Genomic DNA, 21,394 nt, shown 5'->3' on the forward strand with positions numbered 1-21,394 from the left:
CTGAAGGGGGCGCTGAAGTCATTCCCAGTGCTCACTGGATGAGAGGAGAGTTCACGCTGAACAGTTGGCCAAACACCACAACGCTGCATGTACAGACAAACAACAATCCACACTCGCATTCACACCAATTAACGTTGTACTGCATGATTTTGCTCTGCGGTACGAAACCCATGTACAAAAGCATTAACCACTGCTCCACCGTATGACCGTCTGAGCACTTTTAGGTAGCTTCCAACCTTTTTAAGGCCAAACTGAAATACTGAAAGTACTGCAGTGTGTTTCCAAAAGAGCCTGAAACCCTAAACAGTTTCTGGTTTACGAACAGCAATCTTCAAAAAATAAAAAATAAAAACACAGAACACATCGATGCACCAAAAAAAACAACTAAAAATAACCCACTGAGCAGAGATTGAACAGAAATGGTCTTTTTTTCTAAAAGGTTGATGAACACTGAGCCCCACTATGAGAAACAAACACACAGCGGTCATTAGGCTGCAGTTACAGGTCCACTGTGTGACCTCAGGAGGTGATCATTGGAGAGAGAGCAACTGAACACTGGACGTTTGCAGGTATTTGCAGCTACTTCATCTACTAAAAAAAAAAAAAACTCTCTGGAAATGGATTTAACGCAGCAGCACGAATCACTGCAGCAACAGAAAGGAATACAGGAATACTTCAATAGACGTGTGTATATCAGCGCTGTATACAGTAGTTTGGAAACACACTTTGTGCAACGATGAGAATGTAAAAGTGATCCTAATGTTTCCTCTGAGAGTAGTGTGTGTGTGTGTGTGTGTTAGTACAGTTATAGTGTTAGTATAATTTGTCCCAAAGGGAAAATCATTTTCACAGATCAGTGCAGACATGACTACATTTAGTCAAACCACATAAAATATATATATATATATATAATATATGTGTATTATATATATATACATATTTATACATTTATAGCTGCTGCAGCAGAGAGAGAGTCTGACTGCATATACATATATACATTTGTAGCTGCTGCAGCAGAGAGAGAATCTGACTGTTTTTTAAAACCTGCCTTTATGTGTGTATGAGTGTGTGTGTATGTGTTCTCCAATACATATCTGAGAAGCCAGAGTGTAAGATGTAAGCTTCTTAACCCTGCAGTGACTCACACTTGCAGTTCCTTTTGTTTGTTCAAAGCCAAAGGAGCTGAGCTCAACCATTTTGGTGGAAAAAAGGATGAAAGTGACTGGAGATTCTCCAGGCTGCAGCAGTGAAGAGGATGGAGCTCAGTCTTCATGGGTAGAGCGATGGTAAAATGTTCCCTGTAACATCAGTAACATCCTGTGGCTGCAGCCTGAAGCCCAGACACAGTCACTGAGCTCCCAACTCCGACGACAAACTTTTCCTCCTTTTCTGCTAAACTCGTGTTGCGGTTCGTCTGTCTGCAGCCTCTCAGCAGCAGGCGTATTACTGACTAATCCAATTTCAGTCCCACTTCCAGTGTCTTCCGCAGTCCTGGTGGTGGTGGAGTCCAGGTCGTGCTCAACATGGCTCAACAACTATTCTGGGTTTTTATTTCTTTGATAATGCTCACACTGGCTGAAGGTAAGCAGAGGTAGTACGTAGTAGGAGGACAGTAGTCAAAGTACTACACCTAACTATCAAAATATTACTTTTTGCAAACACGTTTGTCGCTCAGTTCTTGTTCTGACAGACATTCTTTTGAAACTGAGCAGCAAATGTATCAAAGCGATTTATTTAGTGTTTGTTTTTTCTATTAAGTAGAACTTTTATCTGAACCACTTAAGTCAGTTCTAGCATTTGTTGGTGCTTCAGCCTTGACCCCGTCAGTAGATGGTGCTCTGGGTGGTGGTCTGTGATCCAAGGTTGATTAACATTAAACAATCAAAAAAAAAGGCAGAATTTCTAATTTAAAAAATGTGACGATACATCATTAATCATGAATTACTTATAACTGTCATTTCTCTGGGAGCATCAACTGTTTTTTTCAAACATTTTCACTGTTCTGGGCAGTGGAGGCCCTGGTGGTTAAGGTTCAAATCCAACAGTCAGCCGGTGCACTCAGCACGGCACCATTACCACACACTGTGTCTGTTTCTTTTAGCCTCAGTCTGACCCCTCATACGTCCATACATCTTAATGAGACTTGTTTAGCGTTCGCTCACGATGCCTTAAGCCTGATGTGCCTCAGTGAGCTGTACTTTACTTCTCTTTTGTCTTTTTGTTCATCTTAGCTAGCACCAGCTAACAAGATTGGAGGAGATAAGGATTAGGAGACAGAGTGAAAAACATCTTACGATCATGATGAGGAGATTACTTCTCCTCCCAGCAACACACTACAACTCAGCTGAACGCACGGCTTTTCGTTGGCTTGATGTTTTCTGACAGCGTTCTGCTTTTTTTTCCCTCAATGTTTTTTTCACTCCTACACTGATGCACTTAATTTAACCCCAGTTTGGTCCATGCACTACTTAAAAGCTTTGTTATTTTTACACATCACATGACTGTAATGTTACAGGGTTATAAATTGTATTCAGCTATTTTAGCTTTTAGCTGCTTGGATATCGTGTGTCATTTCTGGGGAACTCTATTCCAGTGTTTACCAGCCTTTTTGGTTATACATTAGAAAAATCATATTGTGCACCACATTACAAAAATGTTGAAGTATTTGAAAAAATATATATAAATATATAAAGAGTATATCTATATAGATATACTCGCAGGAATTGAAAAAAGAAGCACAACAAGATCTTCAGCAACGCTGAGTCGCTCTTGTTTTTTTGTGTTTATATCCATCAGTTGCCAACTAGTTTAACTGCTCTACCTGTAACTGTTGCATATAGAATGGAAATAAATAATTTGTCCTAAATAAATAATAGTTTCTTAAACAATTAAGTGAAATTGAAAACAGCGGTCCTCCACTGCCAGTACCTTCTACGAATTCCTGCCTGTTTCTGTTTGGATAATATAACACAATGGAAAAGCTTAAATATTTTCCTGTTAACAGAAACCACTGATCAAAGATTTATTTTCTACTCAGCTACAGATGAGACAAATTATCTCCAGGAAGTGGAGCGCCCGGCAGAATGTGGCTCATCCGTTTGGCTGGAAGCCCTTCAACAGCATCTCACATGTTCAGCATGTTCAGCCTCTGAATTTTAATGTGTCCAACCAATGATTGCATAATCTGAGCAAACCAAAGCATTTTAACCATTAGTCTTTCATTTGATATTTACTTCACCATTTTTTCTGTATTACAAAAACTAACTAATTATAAGCTAGGAACTATGTTTTCTTCCGGGATCATAAAAACATTAATTTTAATAACTACGGGTGTGAATAGTTGCTTGTGTTCAAATACTTATATTTTTAAAGCAGGATGCTGTTTCTGTGTTTTCATCTTCAGAGAGAGAACAATCAGAGCTCCTTGTAGACTCAGCCAAGTATGAAGCAGAGATGGAGCTGCTGAAGTGTTTTCGCTGTGACCTCGGCTTCTGGGACGCCTGCTACACCACGGAAACCAAGTGCAGCCGAGGAGAGCGCTGCTACACGGGCCGAGGGAAGGCAGGTGTGTCAGACACTGATGCCACTGTCATTTAGTCAACTATTTTAATGTTTACTGGAGAAACCAAAAAACAAAACAAGAAAAAACAAACCTAACCTAACCTGAGAACATTTGTCAAAAAGAAACGAACCTAACCTAACCTGAGAACATTTGGACAGCAGCAGGACATTTTTTAGCTTAGCGATCAATAAGGTCAAGGTTTTTTCATTAGGTGGCGCTGACACAGAGCATACTCTCCTTTCTCTGTAGCTGACGTCCTAGATGTGAAGACTTTGGGCTGTGCAAAAGCGGAGGAGTGCGGAGTGGAGACCACAGTGGCAGTCTTACCAAACAACACCATCTTTGTCATGACCAAACACTGCTGTGACACACCGTTCTGTAACTCAGCTCGCCAACACCTCTTTACTCTCCTACACGTTGCCTTGGCTCTGCTTTTGACGCTGTACGTCACTGGAGCTTTCATATAAATCACCAATAAATTCACTGTTGAGCAAACCTAAAAAGGTGTCACTGTTTTGCTGTGATTTGATACTATGGCGCAAACATCTGGTACAAATATTATCTCAGTTTTAACCAACTGAAGAAATCTAATAAATATGAGTTTATAAAATGCCACAAGGACAAAATCATTATCTAGTCACGGCCCAGATGTGAGTGGTTTATTGGTTATTTTGTTGGTTGGTTACGTTTGGCTATTTTTGTGAGAACATCATCTACAAGAGAAAATAAAAAGATGGAGGACATTTGTGGTTTCTCTACATTTGTGGTGTCCTGTTCATGTTAAACTTCCCTCGAACATCTAACACACTCAGCTCCCAATAACCAGCTGACCAGTGAAAAAAAAAAAACAAAACAAGAAGAAACACACTGACCACAGAGCAGCGCCACGCTTCAGGTGCGGTTCATCAGGTCTCCACCAGAGGGCAGAAGCTCCTTTTTCATGAAGTGGTGCAAGTCCACCGCTTTGTCCTCCAAATCCAGGTTTAGAAACTTTTCCACCACAGACCTGCACCTGTGTTGGAGACATACACTCTAGTTCACGAGTCTGCTTCTCAGATAACGTCGTTTTTTTAAATGTATTTAGAGAAAATAAACAAACCTGTTCGCCTGCTCGTCTGATGACACTTTGTCCAAAGGCTTGATGACTCTTCCTGTCCTGTACAGTTCTGACACCTGACCATAGACACCAGTATAAAGTCCTTGTATGTTTAGATGCTCCTTTATGTGTGTGTGTGTGTGTGTGTGTGTGTGTGTGTGTTTACCTCCACTCCTCTCTTCACAACACCAACTGGTAGACCTGCCAGTGTGGCGATGTTGGCAGCATAACTGGAGTGACAGATTCCTTCTTTCAGTTGATACAGAAACACTAACTCGTCTCCGTCCACCACTGTCTCCAGAGTCTGACACAAAAAAAAAACCCACTTATCTCAAAAACAGGAAATAAACTACGACTGATGTCAAACTAATTATCAAGATATCTTCAGGTATGTGTTATTATTTTTTTGCCAATCATTTGAAAATGATCTGAAAACATTGGTAAAACTGTACATAAACACTGAGAAGAGTGATCTGTGTTTGAGTACTAGCAGAGACAGCAGGTCAGAGGAGGGGAGCAGGTCCATCTGCAGCAAACTGTGGAAGTTGGTGGCCAACAGGATGTGGGGGACGTCCACCGGAGACTTTCTCAGCCAGTGAGAAATCGATGCAGCCAGCAAAGACAGTCCGTCCACCTGAGAGAGGAACATTTCATCGCAGTGTCTCAAAAAAAATATCTTCTCATCATATCTTCAGTCAGTTCTTTTCACACTATATAAGCTGACAGTGAGCGGCTGACAAATGTCGACAATTGGAGGTTAATAAAATATTTTCTCTCTCTGACTGACTGGTATAAGATTTAATTTTCTCTCTCTGACTGACTGGTATAAAACTGAAAAAAACAACAACATTGAGTGTAATGTGGAGGAGTTTGTTCTCCACATCAGGGTCACATTTGCCACAATAATGTAATTAGCATTTTTTTTTTTAAATCAAGCAAGACGACAATGGTATTCAACAGATCACACCATGGCAAACTCTGGCCCGTGGGCCTGATACGGCCAGCTGGGCTTCCTAATCCGGCTCATAAATAACTGTTTGAAGGTTTGGTAAAGACTGATGTCAAGCCTGCATTACTACAAATCGACTGCTGAACAGATTTCTGTTGATGTCACTAAATTATTTTTGAAAGTTAAGGTTTATTCCTATACATTATATTTAAATTATTTCACCCAGCATTCTTCATTCACCAATTCTCTAGTCATTATTTCAAAAACCTGGCAAAAAATTACTGCAATTAAATATTCTTATAGAGCTTTTATCTGTACCTCTCTTTGACATTATAAAGTTTAATATTATTTAAGTTATATATATATTCTAAATATGTTTAAAATATGGTCAAAACGGCATTTCATTCTGTCACAGATGTAAAGAAAATCTAATAAAGGTCCACCATAAGGAGAAAAATATAAAATACTAAGAAATACATATGCGCTTAATAGCCTGTAGGAGGCGTATGTTCCTTTGAGTCCAAACAGCTGTTTTAACTTTACTGCTGATGATTGGCTCCTGCTGCTCTGTTCATGGTGCAGTTTTAAATTGGTTAACGTCTGGTTTTAATTGCCTCACATTCATACCACTGACTGTCGTCCCTGTTATGTGCAAACACGTGTTTTTTTTACTCACACGGTTCTGGAACAAATTTATCTTACTGTGTTAGTTCCTTTTCCAAATTCATCGATGAGAACTAATGAGTTGCCAGTGCTGTTGTTGAGAGCCTGGGCCATCTGGAGGACAGAGACACAAAGAGTAAAGTAGTGCCTGTGATAGAAACCAATCAAATGTGTCTGTGTGTGTGTGTGTGTGTGTGTGTGTGCACCTGGTTGAGGTCGATCATGAAGGTGCTGAGACCCACAGACACAGACTCTCTGCTCTGCATGCGTGTGAAGATGGCGTCCACCAGACCAATCTCAGCCTCCTTTGCTGGCACATCTGAACCAATCAGAGCCATGAACACAATCAGACCCACCTGTCCAGGTCAGAAAAAGAACCGTTGACCAATTTAAGATCAACACTACAAAACAAAGACATCGTCACAGACACAAAACTCACAAACTATTTCTGCTAAGTTTGACCCAAATACTGCAGCTGTCACTTACATAAAAACATTCTTACTGAGGTTGGTGTGAGTGAAGGAGCTTGTGATTTTTTTAAACACATTTATTACTTAATACAAACTATTTCTTTCTTTTATTATTTTTGATCTGCTGCAACTCTCACTAGAACCGGAGCAGAAAAGACCTCAGAACAGAGACAAAAGAAAATAGAGAAAGGTCCTGAACTCTTACAAACTATCATTTTTAATTTAGTCCAGAAAGCAGAGAGTTAACAAAACCAACGTTATTTGTAACCACTAAAATTGTTCTATTATCACCAACTACTTCAAGTCTGATATATCACTAAATTGCAATACATTTAATTGATGCCAGCAATTCACCACGATCTGTCTGTGTTTGTAAGCTAAATGCTGTTGCCCAGCTCTAGTTCATACTTGTTTGAGGTAGATGCTCTTCCCTGATGAGTTTGGTCCAGTGATGATCTTGACGCGGCCCTGGGACTCTGAGCTCAGGAAGGAGTTGGGCACAAAGACTGGAGAGCACAGCTCCAACAGTGGATGTCTATAAGGTGAAGATTTACCTTTAGAGATGTAAACGACAGCCACTGTTTACTTTTTGCATTTGCCTACCTGCCCTGAGTGACCGCTATCTTCCTGAGGCTGATGAACTTGGGTGATGTGTAGCCGTACTCCTGAGAGGCACTGCTCATAGCCATAAGACAGTCCAGCTCAGCAGCCAGGTCCAGGACCTAGACCAGACAAAAAAATTAGACCAGACTTAACTTTAGCTTTAGCTTACAGGCTAACTTGGAGTCCAATGTGTCCATATGTGTGTCATGAGGTACATTTTAATGATATTTAAATCTAAAGATTTCTTGTGTATTGACTGTTTGTTTTTGTATACTGTTTTCATCTGAAATTTCTTGTGTATTGACTGTTTGTTTTTGTTTAGTATTTTCATGTGAAATACAACATGACATTTCACTGTAGTTTAAAGTGTATAACTGAGGATTTTTTCAACTACAGTGTTATTCCTTAACACTGAAATTAAAAAGTAAATTCCCTTATTTATCTCCATTTATCAATAACAATATCAAAGTCAATACAGTACAATATAAAAACACACAAAGCAGTAGAATTATATAAGGCAGTATTATTGTTAGTCAAATTATTATTTGATATCTGGGATTTTCAATTTCATAAGGCAGTATTATTGTTAGTCAAATTAATATTTGATATCTGTTATTTTCATTTTTGACATTAAAATCCAGCAGCACATTTAAGCAGTTTCACATAAACAGGTATTTGGTCAAAGTCTAAGTCCTGTCATGTTGAGACCAGCCTTATAGAGGGAGCCACTCCTCTCCAGGATTGTGTTTTGCAGCTGGGTCATCACTGCTGTCTCCATGTCTGAGTGAGGAAGAGGGGAAACAGGAGACAGAGGGGAGAGTGTGGCAGGATTTCACAAGCATTAAGGTGGAAATCTGAGGAATTGAATAAAGTGGGCTGTAAAACTATCAGATGTTCCCAGGTGTAGAAAGTATGAAGTACCTCTAATGTCACAGTGGAGGTCTCCTAACAGGTTGTCCAGCTCTTTGGTTCTCTGGCTGCGGTAGTGCAGACGGTCCTCTGAAAGAAACTAGCAAAACACACAGCCATAAGCACAGATAATAGAGGTAAAATAAAAAAGAAAAATCAAGAGGAAAAACAAAAATAGCACTAAATCCCAGGCTAACCATGAAATCAAGCCCTGACATATCAAAGTCCTCTCTCTCTACCATACTGGGCAGACGTGGAATGGAGAGCAGGAATCCAATCTGTTAAACAAAAGCAAATGACGACTGACGATGGTTGTATGAATTTAAGGACATGTGCAGCAGTTAGGACAAAAGCCAAACAATAAATAAAAAAAATATATAAATGTAAATTTTCGAACTTTATATATAAACAAGGTGCAGTAAGAAGAGAGGATTAGACCAGAGGGATGTAAATAACACAGCAGGATGGGACGCGAGCATCGAGATATTCCAGCTCTTTCCTGGCAATCTCGGTGAGGAAATCGGACAATCCCATCATCCTCCTCTTCTCTGAGGCAGTGAGAGAGAGAGAGTTAAAGCAGTATTTACTATGTACAACTAGTCAAACCGATGGAATCACTTTGCTTTATCTTATTGAACCTACTCTCGTCTATTGCAGGGTCCACGTTTGGTTTGATGGTGAAACGGTTCTCGGCGAGGCTGGTTTCAAAATCCACCTGCGTGACACAAATTATAGAGAAACTAAAACTCATGACTTGGTCAAACAACGAGCTGTATTAATTATAAAAGAAGGTTAATTAGAAAATAACAAACTGACAACTCTGCTGATGATGGAGGCGATCTGATGTAGGTCTTCAGAGAAGCCCTGACTGATCTCATGAAAGAGCTGAATGGACTGAGGCAGGTGTCGCACCGTGTCCCGGATACACACTGCACTGTATACAGTCTGACAAACAAATGTAAAATCAACATTTGCTAAACAAGCTGTGACATTGACGCAGTGTTCACAGGTGATACATTTAACCAAACCTTGTACAGACTCTGCCAGTCGGTCACTTTGGTGTGAGACAGTGACATCCGGTGGAGAAGAGTCTGCCAAACACACACAAACATATGAAATCATATTTCATTTTAATCTACAGTGTTGTTCCGATCAGTGGCTTTCCTGCGTGCTGGAGCCGAGCTGGTTCTGGACATAATAAAAAATATTGTTTGGCAATCTGGAACCATGTTCTTTAAAATAACATAATGAACAAATGAAAATATCTGCTGTCACTGGAGCTGACTTTAAATTAAATTGTACTGATGCATTTATATTACATTGCTTACATATAACATTACTATGATAACATATCTTGTTTTGTATTCACAAATAAACAATGTTTAAAATAGTAAAGACTGGGATCAGATGATACCAGTGAGTTATCATTGTTATCATTTTTACCAGTGATTCTATTAATGTAGTGAAAATACCCTTAATGACCACCAAAAATAACTGTATGTCCCATGGGAATGGTCTGAACTAGTCAGATATTCCCACGTACCCCCCGAGTCACTCCTCTCCCTCTCACTTTCTCCCACTCTGTCACCCACACACACGGTCTTGAAATGATGCGAGTAAACACATTAGATGAGAGGCTCATGGAAACTGATAACAAGAGCTTATTGGTGTTACTGGGATGTTTCTGATGTTGCGTAGCGAGGACTGCAGGGTGCTCTGGACATCCGAGTTCTGAGGACACGTGAAGAAGCTGATCACTTCCTGTCTCCTCCGCAGCACTGCCAGGTCCTGAGTCGGCCGCAGAAACCACTGACTGGGAAGGAAAACAAGAACATCACTTTGTAGCTTCACAGGGGAACTTAAGAACTGATGTAGTTGGACTGAAATCAGGGTGGGGGGGTTCTCACCGTAGCTTTCTGGAGCCAAATTTGCACCTGCAGCGGTTGAGTATACCTGCAGTGAACGTCAGGGAAACGTCATCACTGGTCACACAAATACATTTGGCAGGAGAAGTGACATGAAGAGCTGCGCTGCAAACCATAAAGGCTCAGTCCTTCCTTTTCTCCTGAGTGCAGCTTATACACCGACGGGTGGAGTTCAGACTTGAAGATCTGTAATACACTTGAAACAATGTAACCGAAGACAAACGAACCAGTTAGATCTAAGAAATTACTGTGTTTTTAAAGAATCATATGAGGTGAGAAATCTTATACTTAAAAATATATATATATATAGGGGTGTGTCAATAGTAAAATAAAATGCAATATATATATACACATTTATATATGTATTGGGGAGTGTCAACAGTACAATATATCGTGATATATTGAGGGTTTTTTTTTTAAACAATTTATTTGCAAGTCTAAAATACTTGCAGAATCGACTAGAGGTCGGAGTTTTAAATGCAACACAAAAATGAACCAATCCCATAAATATTTGGAAAAATCGATACCGTGCTGTAGAATATCTGTACAATATCGTGAACGAAATATTGTGATATTTCAGTGTATCGATTTTTTCTTACACCACCAATATATAAATATATGTCATAGTATATTCTTACCTGTATGTATCTCGATCAACATAGACGACACCTCTCCTGGAGGGAAGACATTGAGATTTTAGTGGTTTACAAATGAAGAAAAAAAACCCCCAACAAATTCATTGAAAAAGACTTTTCACTGTTCTCATTATAGAAAATGTGTAATCACAGTTGTTGGTTTGCGTGTGCGTGCGTGTGTGTTTATTGCTTGATGTACAGTACGTGTCGTACAGTGTGTAGGCGTTGAGCTGGAGGATAGGAACTCTAACACCGCTGTCTTCCAGTTCTACTCCCACTCTCCTCCTGTCCAAACATTTTAGCAAAGCACCCACTGTCCTCAGCTGTGTACGAAATGCGCACACACACACACACACCAACGCACACAAGTGATCAACATCAGACTGCATTATATTAGTAGTAGAAATAGGATGGATTAACGTAAACAATAGTTAAGAGTTTTTTGTGAACTGCTGGCTCACCATCAGAGGGGAGTTGAAGGACAAGCAGGAGGAGAGGTAGGACATTTTGTCTTTTTCAGAAATGGTAGCAGGGAGAAAGGGTAGGTGGGCGGCGAGCAGCCTCTGCTTACTGACCTCCAGACCTGAATTTAAAATCGAATCGTATCATTTTAGAACATAAATTACAATTTAAAAAGTTTTACTCTCTGGTTAAATTAGAATATTTTGACAGTTAGGATGTTTTTGTTTTTTTACCAAAGTCCACATTTGGATAAGTAACAACCTCTGGCCTGTAGTCTGGGTTTGATCCTGGAATATAAATGAGATGTTTTCAGTTATCTATCATTAAAATGTCCACGTAGACTGTGTTCTTGTAACGCTGCATGTACTGTAAGTTAATCTCTTCTACCTTATCAGAACTAGATTTCTGTAGTCTCAAGTATTTCTTATCTAATTCAATGGCCTTGGCCCAGTAACAAGTTGTACTATCTTTAAAAAAAACAACAGAAAAACAAAGTTCTCTGATGTGTGTCTGCTTCCACTCATGTAAGTTATGAGTGGAAAGATGCCAAACCTTACCCAACTGCTGCAAAAAGTGGGTCATGCATCGCTCCTGCTTGGCACTGGTGATGATAACATGGGGACTGACCTCCTTAATTACTGGAGAAGAGAGATTATCACCAGCTGTTGAAAACAACAGCGTCATTCTACCAACATGATCATGAAAAAAATTAAGTCAAGTGTCCACCTCTGTCCAGAAGGTGGAGCTCACGGCTATCAGACGTGTCTGTCATGTAGTGTAAAGTGCAGTTCTCACTGTTGTAGAAGCAGAGACCAAGCTGGCCTTGCTGCACCAAAACACTGAGCAAAATCTAAAATACAAAAAAATAAAAAATAAAAACATACAGTATATGCATCTACCTGCAGGAATAACTCAACATTACAATGTTGATTGTAGTAAATGAGTTTACCTCAGATGTAACTTCATCATCTTCATCTCCATTTATGATCAAGCGTCCAGGGTTTGTTTCTCCACCTTGACCTCCACGACTCTCTGCTAATGCCATGACCTCCGGTACCAAGGCTTTAAAGGACATGTCAAATTAAAAATAAAGTCACAGATGTCACAGTACTTGTTTCAATGACATGAAATCATGGATGCCAAAAGGTTAAAAAGTAAACACACACACTGGGGGCTTGACAGGGCTTGACTGCTGGGGCTGCAGACCACCTGATCCTAATTTAAGGTAAAATAGACAATTGTGGTAAATCACCAGCTGCTCCTGCCTTCACCTGATTTAATAAAATGTTAACGTTTTTAAAGCCTACTTTTTTATATAGAACCCTGTTATTATTAAACTTTAAATGTTGCATTATTTAAACGTTATATCGTAAATAAAGGCGAATTATTACAACTAAAACTACATGTAAATGTGGCACATCTAAAAATAATAATTCGCGCGATTAATTAATGTCCTAAAAAGGATCGCCATATTATTTAATGGCCGTAGCCATTATATAATACGAACGAAAGAGTGGAACTTAATTATACTATACAGATAAAAAAAACACACAAAAAGTCAATCGCTTGCGTTCAATTAATTGTTTCTTTTTCTCTCAATTATATATTTGTTTTTATAAATAATGCTATCGCCCAAAGTAGCTGGGTTTATTCAACCTGACTGACGTTAGCTAGCTAGTCCAATTTTACAAAAATAGCGTGATTGCACTTTCTTTATCTAATTTTAGTTACTTTATTTATATCTACCCGATTCATTGAGCTATAATTAACACCATATTCATGTTTAATTTAGTTTACAACCGATATAAAAGATAATTGGCGTCAAACCAGTAAAGAAAGCAATTTACTTACATGTCTGATTGGATGTTTACGGTAAAACCGATTTTTACTTTAACTTTAATTTCAAACTTTTTAGGACGTGTTTTGCTTTAAATATAACTAACAAGAGACCTAAATAAGCAGTAGGAAAACGTGGTATGTAATATACTTTAAAGTTTTACCTTTTCGCGTTAACCTACTAAACCGTATGCGATTGGAATACTGGAATGTGGCTAATGACCGCTGGACAGGTATTGACAAAGACAGAGCTCCCTCTAGTGTGCAACAGTGCACATTGTTTTCTGTAACTACTGTATTTACCTTTAAATTTGGAGAATAGTATATGCAAGGTGGATGTGACTAAACTTAGAACCAGGAGAGAACTTTCTAAAATAATAAATCACAGTTATTGTTATTACCTTTGTCCCTTTCTGCACAGTTAGTCAGTTGGAAAAAATGGTTTTACAGAAATGACTGTGGTGCAGCGTGATTGACTGTAGTTCCGGTGTAGTGGGAACAGTTAAATAACAAAATTTGTTTCCTCTTTCTTCTCTTCCTTCCCCTTTGCTGAGAGAACAGGCTGCAGTTCACCACCGATGCCAGAAAACTGTTTTCATGTGCGTTATTTTTGCAATAGTTCATATTTTTACATAGAATAAAAAAAACTCAAAAAATGTTTTAAACGTAAACAGAAGTGATTTATTTCACCCATAGCAATATTCATATGAAATATTACAAATACAACATTTTGTGCAAAACCAGTGCCTATCAAATCTCAAATGTTTTTACCGTTCAATGTTGATATTAAATCAGTGTTACAATATAAATTAAACATAAGACAAGTAAAGTAATATTTAAATAAGTTTATACAGAGAAAGTGCATTACATGTCTCTGATTAATTAAGCAGGTTTTCAAACAACCACTTTAACTAATGAAATAAATAATGCTAAAGAAATTCAACAAAATACAAAAAAATCAATAGCTAGATGTCAGGTAGTTCTGTAACAAAGGGGGCAAAGGCAGTTTGTGGGTTTTGCTCTGGCCGTGCTGCCCCAGAAATTGATGAATTGACAGTCTGCATAAAGCCATCAGAGGTGGTGGGTCACCTATGAAACAAAAAAAAACACAGTGGAAAAGTGTTAGGGTTAGAGTTTAAGCCAAGCTGAGCATCTCACACTCTCACACTCATGACAACACACTCACGTGTGGCACCGTTCAGGTAGCGCAGTTGTATGCTGGCTCCTCCTCTTACACTGCTCACAGCTGGGAACAGTTTCACCCCATGAGGAAGGTCTGTGAAAGCGAAGCCCAGGAAAGTGCCATCAACAACGAATCCCAGAGTCCCTGCGTCAGCATCCAGGACCAGCAGGACACGTTCAGGAATGGGAAGAGGCGCGTCACTCTGCTCCGTGTCTGAAGTGTACGTTTGAGGCTTGGACTCCACCGGAGCCTCAGAGCGACAACGTTGGAACGTTTTAGGATAATTCCCGAGAGAATGTCCACCATGCCAGAGCTGATTAGTCTTTAGTTCCCAGCCCCAGGACTGGGCGTCTCCTCCTACCAGAACAGTGTAGCCCGCAGCCTGCAGAGGACAGTTCTGCAGGGAAACACCCAGGACAGCATGACTGCCTCTCTGGTCAGGGCTCCACAACAACTCCCAGATATGAAGCCCGCTGTTCACCCCCATTTCTGATCTCACCCCATCGCTGCTCAACTCAACAGGTAAGCGAGTCACTTTCTTCTTGCAGGTAGACAGCAGGAAGTGTGGAGAGCAGTGGACTGGACTCCAGTGAGAACGACTGTCCTCCGGAGGAACAGGCGAGGCGTTCAGTGCGACAGTGAGGCGAGAGGATGTTGGGACAGCCAGCGGAGTAAAAGCTGATGAGGATGAAGGACGGCTGACCTCTGGCTTCCTGTGTAGCCAAGCTGAAAGAGAGAGTCCCATTGGAGCACGCAGTGTGGACACGGGCGCAGTAACACGAGAACTGGTGGAGAGACGGAAAACAAAAAAACATGAACATCAATATGTGATGTGGTGAGAGCTGGTGTTTTATCAACAGCAAACAAAACACAGAGAGTCATGGGTTCGATTCCCAGAGGAACCACATATCCCTAATGGAGCCTGAGTTGCAACCATATACATTTTCCCATTGTGGGATGAATAAGGTACTAAATTAAATTAAATAAACTATTCCTCAAAAAATTTTAAAGATAGATACTTAAAGGTAGAGTATAAAAGATTTAAATATGGAATATAAATATCAAATTATATTATGGAACTGCTGCAAAGGATGTCGATGTTACAGTTACAAATAAATAATAATTTATAATACATACATTTTATTTTACATAATACCATGGATTTTGATAGTATTACTTATTATCATTCAAATTCAAATAATTGTCCTTATTATTTTATTTTATGACAGTATTATATATTATATTATTTTATCGAGATCCTACTTTTCTTTTTCTACCCCAGAAGAAAACGTTTCTGTGGGAGTACAACAGAGATTAACTATTACTACTACTATACGACCTTCTTTAGCTTAAGTTTTAACAAGCCCTGAATTAAATCCCAAATAAAACAGTGAAGTGACCTGAAGGAACAAAAAAAGAACGCGATATTTGAAGAGAAATGACAAAAACTCCAATAAATTATTGATTAGCTGTTTGTAAATGAGGCTAAAAGAGTGACACTCACCAGCGGTCCGAGCTCCGTCTCTGTGGCTGATGAAGACACTCTGTCTTCCGTCATCCTCTCACTCATTTTAAGGCTGTCTTATCGCCGTTCGCCCGCGTCTTATCCACACGGGTCACGTAACCGCCGTGTCTGCGTCCCTCTGCTCCGGTGTAGTAGCAGACGACGGACGGGACGGGGCGACCTCCGGGCTGGGAACAGCACAGTCCATCACTTCAGTCTGACGCCATCTAGGGCAGCGGGGTCAAGTACGAGTCCAGTCACCGTGACGTGTTTGTGAAGGGAAAGCATGTTATGAAGCTGCTCTGGCATCTTCCCGCCTCAGTGGATCCGTGGATCCTTCGGTCTGCCCTCACTCTCCGAGTGGATCCCGCCTTTAACGTGTTCTGTAGTGGATGTAGACGTAAACGGCAAAACACAAGAAGAGAAGCAAACTGGGGCATTTAATCAGCAAGAAAAGAAACATAAAATAGAACCCAAAACGGCTCATGTTAGCAAATCAGGCATGCGCACAACACACTGAGCCCAGAGTCAAGTCTGTCAGGCAGCAAAGTGGACACGCAATGTTTTACAGAACCTGTAAAATATATATAGACGTCAAAAAGCTGTTACAATAAAAGAATAAAGCAAACAATAAAAGCGGCACAATGAACACGGGAAGATACTTTTTACATAAACTATATGTTTATGAAAAGGTGAAAAAGTTCTCCCTCGATTTATTACATCACTTTTTTCAGTCTCAATCAAGTTTCAGGTTTTCTGTTTTTGAGAACCGAATCTTGTGTATTCTAACCACACGTACAGTAATTATATTTCTATAACCAATTCAAACACTGTCTAACAGAGTATAAATGTATTTTTTGACAAAAATAATTTATTTGTTTTGAATAATTTGAATTAAGAACAAACATGTACATGAAAATGTGTATTATTTACAGGTGACTCTCGTGACCTGGTTAACGTTTACACAACTGTGAATCACAGCATATGTCCTTTTCTTGGTCTCTCCCAAGGACAAAATATCTAAAAACAAAACACACTGATACACACTTGTCTGCATTCGTTTGTAAAATGACTCGATTCAGATATGACTTGTATTAATTTAGCTAGATTAAGAATCTGACCGTCTGTAAGACATGACTGAGGGTAAAACACACGAAGGAGAGTGAAAAGTGGGTCAGGAGAATATTTTATTACAACTTTACAAAATTAACGGCTCTCTCTTTATTATTCTTCGTAAATATTTACAGCACAGCTAGATGATTCCATAACAAACTGCTAGTTCCGAGAAACTCACAGTAACTATACAGTAATTACAGAGTTTACGCTCAAAAATGCTACATTCACCAATCATATTTACTATTCAAAATGGTTTCATTCATGTAGACAAACAGAGGAAATATTTCAGCTTAGTCCGGGACATTTTAGTACAGTAGATAGACAAACAGAGGAAATATTTCAGCTTTTTAGTCCAGGACATTTTAGTACAGTAGTCTACATCTGGCCAAAATGCTTGGATTTCAAAAATGATACCAAAAAGATAAAAACTACTTAGTTGTTTTAAAAAAAAAACAAAAAAAACTGTCATTTCCAGAGAGACGTTATGATAGACTGTACTTTCTTTGTTTCCCTTTTTAAACGCAGTTTGTTATAACTGATTATCATTGAATAAAGTTAGATAGAATGCGGTTAAATCTACTGTATGTCCCACACAACGACGCTGTGTTTGTACTTCCTCTTCTGGAGATAATCTGTGAATGGTTGATTTATTAATTTGTTTGTAACTGACGTAAGCTGGTCAAGATAAAAGTAACTGAAAATAATCAGTATAATCCGAAAAAAAACAAGCATTGTTGTTCTATATAATAAACACTATAATAAACTAAGTGTTTTGCTTTTCAAGAAACTTAATTAAACTCTAATACCTAAGTGTTTTGCTTTTCAAGAAACTTATATAAAAATATATATGAGTACATTCACTGACCATGTGGTCATCAGTTTACGGCATTTTCTGGAAAGGTAATTATCCTGCCATAATAATATCACAGCCCAACCGTTATTGCGCCACAAGTGTCACAAGTTAATCGTAAAAATAATATACAGTTTTATATATACAACATATTCAATGTTCAATACAAATATACATACAGAGAACATTATTATTTTAAATTTATATAAAATTCCTTAACTTATAGTGCAACATTTAGCATTTAATATGTGTTCTAAGATTGTGACCACATTATTAAAAACCTATAGAATAAAATATTGTTACAAAACCAAAAAAAGACCTCTGTACAGTGACAGAACGTTAGAGATTTTAAGAGGTAAGAAATTTAAATTTTGTGATTTTTACTTCACATCCCAGCTTCACTCCTCAGTCCTGTATGTTTGGATGGCAGCTGCTCCTGTAGTCAGTGTTTCATGTCAGGTGACGGGCAATAGTTTATTAACCTCCTGGCACCAACTGACGATCTGGACAAAAAAAACAAGAAAAGAGAAAGTCAGTTTATGACCTTAAATATCACAGCTTTTTTATTTTCAGACATGGTTTAAATATCTCTGAAATCCGTAACTGACATCTGTGTTAGATGTTATGTAAATTCCAATTTAACTAATTTTAAAAATTTACTTGTATTTTTTGTTGAATACAAACACTTTTCTTTTCTTTTTTTACCATTCTTGTTGCACAGATAGTAAATCACTCCGACAGCTAAAAACACAGAGCCCAGCGCCATCCCTGCTGTCCCAACAGCCATCTTTTCTCTGTCGGACTGAGACATGGGATCTGAAAACACAAACGCACATTTGTCTGTATAACAGGAAGTTCTCTGAACGTTCTCAGAGCACAATTTTAGAGTTCCTTGAGTGTAAAGGAGTCCACACTTTTTTGGCCTCCAGCATTGAAAATGTATAATATATATTTACTGAACATATAACTGAACATACAATATAAATAAAATAAAATAAAATAAAATAAATTAAATTAAATTAAATTAAATTAAATTAAATTAAATTAAATTAAATTAAAATTAAAAAGTCTTACTCCACTCATAAAGTCTGGGTTTCTTGAAGCTGGCATGTTCCACCTTACAGGTGAACTTCTGTCCAAACTTGGGCGTAAAATCCAGATGGGTGTGAATCTGGTAAAGCCAGTTGCCGTTGGACAGAGTGCCAGTGGTTGTCACGTCATCTGTCACCACCTCTCCGTCCTGCAGCCATGTCACTGTGATGTCTCTGGGGTAAAAGCTGTAAACGCTGCAGACCAGCATGTGTGAATGACTGCTGCCTTTGACCTCAGTGAGTGTCAACCTGACGTAGGGTTTAATGACTGGTTGAATCATAGAAAAGACAAACAAACAAAAAAATGTATGAGGAAAATAATAATGTAAATAAACAGGCATCACACAGCAAAATGACCAAGACTCTTTTCACTAACTGTTACTAAGGCCACACGTGTTGTACATGATACATGCAATAAAATGTAGGGAAGGTTTAAGTTTGAATCTGTATGTATGTTCAGTCTTTTGTGCCTATATTGGATCACATCAAGTATAAATCCCTGCTCATTCTTAATCCTATACTGTACATGCCCTCTATTACAACACAAATATTTTGTGCTTGACAAAAGCTTTTGTTTGATTTGATTACTGTATATAATTATACTTATTTTTCGATAATTTTTTCGATAATGAATTTTTAATTATTTGGCTCTTGCCTTAAATGAAAGAGATTTAGTTAGAGTTTTAGTTAAAAATAAAAAAAATAAATATAAATTATATAAATTATAAATAAAAAAAAGCAAAAAAAAAAAAACAAAGCCAAAATGAACCTAAAATAAACCAAAAACAGTGACAAGTTAAAATAGATAAATGGTCTAAACTACTAAAAAAGATTTGCTTGGGACTTAGAGTAAATACAGGCCTCAGTATGTATATTAGGAGGAGCATTTACTGTAGCCCTAAGGTTGAAAATGTACAATATGAAAAGTTATTGTTATGAAATGACACATCTGTTATACTACATGAGTTACCACATGTACAGTTACCTGTTTTTGAAAGGCTGTCCAGCAGATTGGCTACGTGGCTGGTGCATTTCAAAACGTTCTTTTTCTCTTGTTTTATAAACACAGGGTTTTTGTTTAGTAAGTTGGCAATGCCCTTTGTATAGTTGGTGTAGCCGTCAAATCTCATCACGCTGCTGTTGAACTGGCCCAGGAAGACTTTGTTGAAGTAGAGCTGTTCCAGGTAGACGGCGTCATGGACGGAATTGAACTGACATCGAATCAAACCATAACCGAAGAGAGCGCCTGTAAAACAAGTTCACAGTTACTGCGCACTTCACATTCGTCTGTTTGTTATTAGATTAACACTGGTGCGAAGTAGTGGCCCAGTGGGTCGTCACCAGAGCACTACATGTTTGAGCCCCATACGGTTTGTTGATCCATCAGGCGTTCCATAGTGTCACACACACAAACACACACAGACTGGTTTTCATGAGTTGTGAGGCGCTGACATAATACCTTATCCCCCAAACCCCAACCCCTAACCTAAACTCTGACCCTAATTCTAATCCTAACTTCAAATTAAATTTTAAAACCTGAAAAATGTGCCAACAAAGAACAAAGGGTATTCTAATTACAATTCCAAACTACATCTCAAATTACCCTCTTTCCTTTAAAATGTTCTCATGAGGACATGTCCGTGCAACAATAGTATTTTTTTTTGTTAAAAAAAAGTGTCCCCAGAAGTATAGCTAAATAAGGTACATACACACTCACATGTGAATCTGCACAAATTAACACAACAATCAACATTTTTACTCACCAGCTCTGGAAACGATCAGGTGGAGGCACAAAAATGTGAAAACGCAGCGTGAGAACATGCTGTCAGACGAGGCAGGACAGATCAGAGAGGCTGCTGAATAAGGAAATAAAGCTGCTGCATCAGGTTTCTATGTAGTTGCTGTAGTTGCTGTAAGTGGGCGTGGCTTCTTTCATGGTGTCCTTTCATTGACTGTTATGACCACAAGTCATTTTTTCATTATGTTCATTATTCTTGGCAGGTGTAATGATTTATAAAGACCAATTAATCTTCTTGATGTGAAGAACAGGGTGAAAATGTTGACTGAATATCTGAACTGAGAGATACAGTCCTTTCGTTTGAATTAACCTTTGCCCTGAATCTCACCAGCGATAAAACTTCTGGGTGTGTCACCGTGTGTCCGCTGCCATGCCACACATTCCTTGTAGCAAATTGTGATCAGGAAAAACTTGTAGTCGTGTTAGTGTTTGAGTCCCATATCAAAGCCTGCCATCAGGAGACACATGGTTCAATACCACCTGGTCTTCTGTTTATTCTATTTTCCCCAGACTTACATGTGTTGGATATGAAGTCATTAGAAACTCTGAAACACAGTCCAAAAGTTTGAGGCAAGTTAACGCAGGGGTCACATCCCCTTTTTTATATTCATAATTTGAATACTTTGTGAAACTGTGAATAAAACCACACCGACTGTTGAGGTTTTTGAAACTGAGGTGAGGATAATATTAGTAACTTTAGAAAAATGGAATTTCCATTTGAAGTTGCTATGATAAAGGCCTT

The 21,394-nt window shown here is 38.6% G+C and overlaps 4 protein-coding genes across 7 annotated transcripts; 1 reads left to right on the top strand and 3 right to left on the bottom strand.

Moving 5' to 3' along the window:
* Positions 1-1,498: 1,498 nt before the first annotated feature.
* Positions 1,499-4,408, top strand: LOC107989425 (sperm acrosome membrane-associated protein 4-like). Its single transcript, XM_017037988.2, has 3 exons — positions 1,499-1,581; positions 3,404-3,565; positions 3,812-4,408. The coding sequence occupies exons 1-3, from the start codon at positions 1,524-1,526 to the stop codon at positions 4,027-4,029; spliced, it is 438 nt and encodes a 145-aa protein (XP_016893477.1). The 5' UTR covers positions 1,499-1,523; the 3' UTR covers positions 4,030-4,408.
* On the bottom strand, positions 4,194-13,671 carry msh5 (mutS homolog 5). 3 transcript variants are annotated; one of them, XM_017037985.2, is made up of 27 exons: positions 13,275-13,671; positions 12,224-12,336; positions 12,001-12,124; positions 11,832-11,912; positions 11,508-11,561; positions 11,274-11,395; positions 11,026-11,135; positions 10,816-10,851; positions 10,291-10,373; positions 10,160-10,205; positions 9,927-10,065; positions 9,281-9,343; positions 9,069-9,197; positions 8,895-8,967; positions 8,691-8,800; positions 8,450-8,530; positions 8,265-8,352; positions 8,056-8,123; positions 7,344-7,462; positions 7,149-7,275; positions 6,477-6,626; positions 6,310-6,384; positions 5,146-5,292; positions 4,825-4,962; positions 4,662-4,735; positions 4,435-4,574; positions 4,194-4,275 (listed from the first exon to the last, which is right to left on the bottom strand). In XM_017037985.2, the coding sequence occupies exons 2-26, from the start codon at positions 12,317-12,319 to the stop codon at positions 4,454-4,456; spliced, it is 2,454 nt and encodes an 817-aa protein (XP_016893474.1). In that variant the 5' UTR covers positions 12,320-12,336; positions 13,275-13,671; the 3' UTR covers positions 4,194-4,275; positions 4,435-4,453. The 3 variants fall into 3 exon arrangements, with proteins under 3 accessions (XP_016893474.1, XP_016893476.1, XP_008321312.1); XM_017037987.2 differs by adding an exon at positions 12,439-12,489 and having other exon boundaries at positions 4,207-4,574; XM_008323090.3 differs by having other exon boundaries at positions 4,207-4,574.
* Positions 13,672-13,814: 143 nt separating this feature from the next.
* LOC103388187 (SPRY domain-containing SOCS box protein 4) lies at positions 13,815-16,325 on the bottom strand. The gene is made up of 3 exons (XM_008323081.3): positions 15,798-16,325; positions 14,297-15,078; positions 13,815-14,199 (listed from the first exon to the last, which is right to left on the bottom strand). Exons 2-3 carry the CDS (start codon positions 15,036-15,038, stop codon positions 14,069-14,071), a joined length of 873 nt encoding a protein of 290 aa, XP_008321303.1. The 5' UTR covers positions 15,039-15,078; positions 15,798-16,325; the 3' UTR covers positions 13,815-14,068.
* A 912-nt stretch (positions 16,326-17,237) lies between these two features.
* Positions 17,238-20,763, bottom strand: LOC103388186 (class II histocompatibility antigen, B-L beta chain-like). Of its 2 annotated transcripts, XR_003051479.1 has the most exons (6): positions 20,618-20,763; positions 19,840-20,100; positions 18,838-19,122; positions 18,469-18,579; positions 17,720-18,266; positions 17,238-17,676 (listed from the first exon to the last, which is right to left on the bottom strand). XR_003051479.1 is itself a non-coding variant. In XM_008323080.3 (5 exons), exons 1-5 carry the CDS (start codon positions 20,673-20,675, stop codon positions 18,241-18,243), a joined length of 741 nt encoding a protein of 246 aa, XP_008321302.1. In that variant the 5' UTR covers positions 20,676-20,763; the 3' UTR covers positions 17,709-18,240. The 2 variants fall into 2 exon arrangements, 1 of the variants encoding a protein (XP_008321302.1); XM_008323080.3 differs by lacking the exon at positions 17,238-17,676 and having other exon boundaries at positions 17,709-18,266.
* Positions 20,764-21,394: the final 631 nt, after the last annotated feature.

The sequence above is a fragment of the Cynoglossus semilaevis genome, chromosome 13 (assembly GCF_000523025.1).
Source record: "Cynoglossus semilaevis isolate Cse_v1.0 chromosome 13, Cse_v1.0, whole genome shotgun sequence".
In the NCBI taxonomy this organism is placed as follows: domain Eukaryota; kingdom Metazoa; phylum Chordata; class Actinopteri; order Pleuronectiformes; family Cynoglossidae; genus Cynoglossus; species Cynoglossus semilaevis.

What these genes read in the sequence shown, in the direction of transcription:
- LOC107989425 (XM_017037988.2), top strand. Translation starts at nt 1,524, where the DNA reads ATGGCTCAACAACTATTCTGGGTTTTTATTTCTTTGATAATGCTCACA. An exon ending in AATGCTCACACTGGCTGAAG is followed by an intron (nt 1,582 to 3,403) that starts GTAAGCAGAGGT and finishes TTTCATCTTCAG; the next exon opens with AGAGAGAACAATCAGAGCTC. An exon ending in CACGGGCCGAGGGAAGGCAG is followed by an intron (nt 3,566 to 3,811) that starts GTGTGTCAGACA and finishes CTTTCTCTGTAG; the next exon opens with CTGACGTCCTAGATGTGAAG.
- msh5 (XM_017037985.2), bottom strand. Translation starts at nt 12,319, where the DNA reads ATGGCATTAGCAGAGAGTCGTGGAGGTCAAGGTGGAGAAACAAACCCT. An exon ending in ATGATGAAGTTACATCTGAG is followed by an intron (nt 12,125 to 12,223) that starts GTAAACTCATTT and finishes TTTGTATTTTAG; the next exon opens with ATTTTGCTCAGTGTTTTGGT. An exon ending in TCATGATCGACCTCAACCAG is followed by an intron (nt 6,385 to 6,476) that starts GTGCACACACAC and finishes TCTGTCCTCCAG; the next exon opens with ATGGCCCAGGCTCTCAACAA.
- LOC103388187 (XM_008323081.3), bottom strand. Translation starts at nt 15,038, where the DNA reads ATGGGACTCTCTCTTTCAGCTTGGCTACACAGGAAGCCAGAGGTCAGC. An exon ending in CTACCTGAACGGTGCCACAC is followed by an intron (nt 14,200 to 14,296) that starts GTGAGTGTGTTG and finishes TTTGTTTCATAG; the next exon opens with GTGACCCACCACCTCTGATG.
- LOC103388186 (XM_008323080.3), bottom strand. Translation starts at nt 20,675, where the DNA reads ATGTTCTCACGCTGCGTTTTCACATTTTTGTGCCTCCACCTGATCGTT. An exon ending in GGACAGCCTTTCAAAAACAG is followed by an intron (nt 19,123 to 19,839) that starts GTAACTGTACAT and finishes TGATTCAACCAG; the next exon opens with TCATTAAACCCTACGTCAGG. An exon ending in ACCCAGACTTTATGAGTGGA is followed by an intron (nt 18,580 to 18,837) that starts GTAAGACTTTTT and finishes TTGTGTTTTCAG; the next exon opens with ATCCCATGTCTCAGTCCGAC.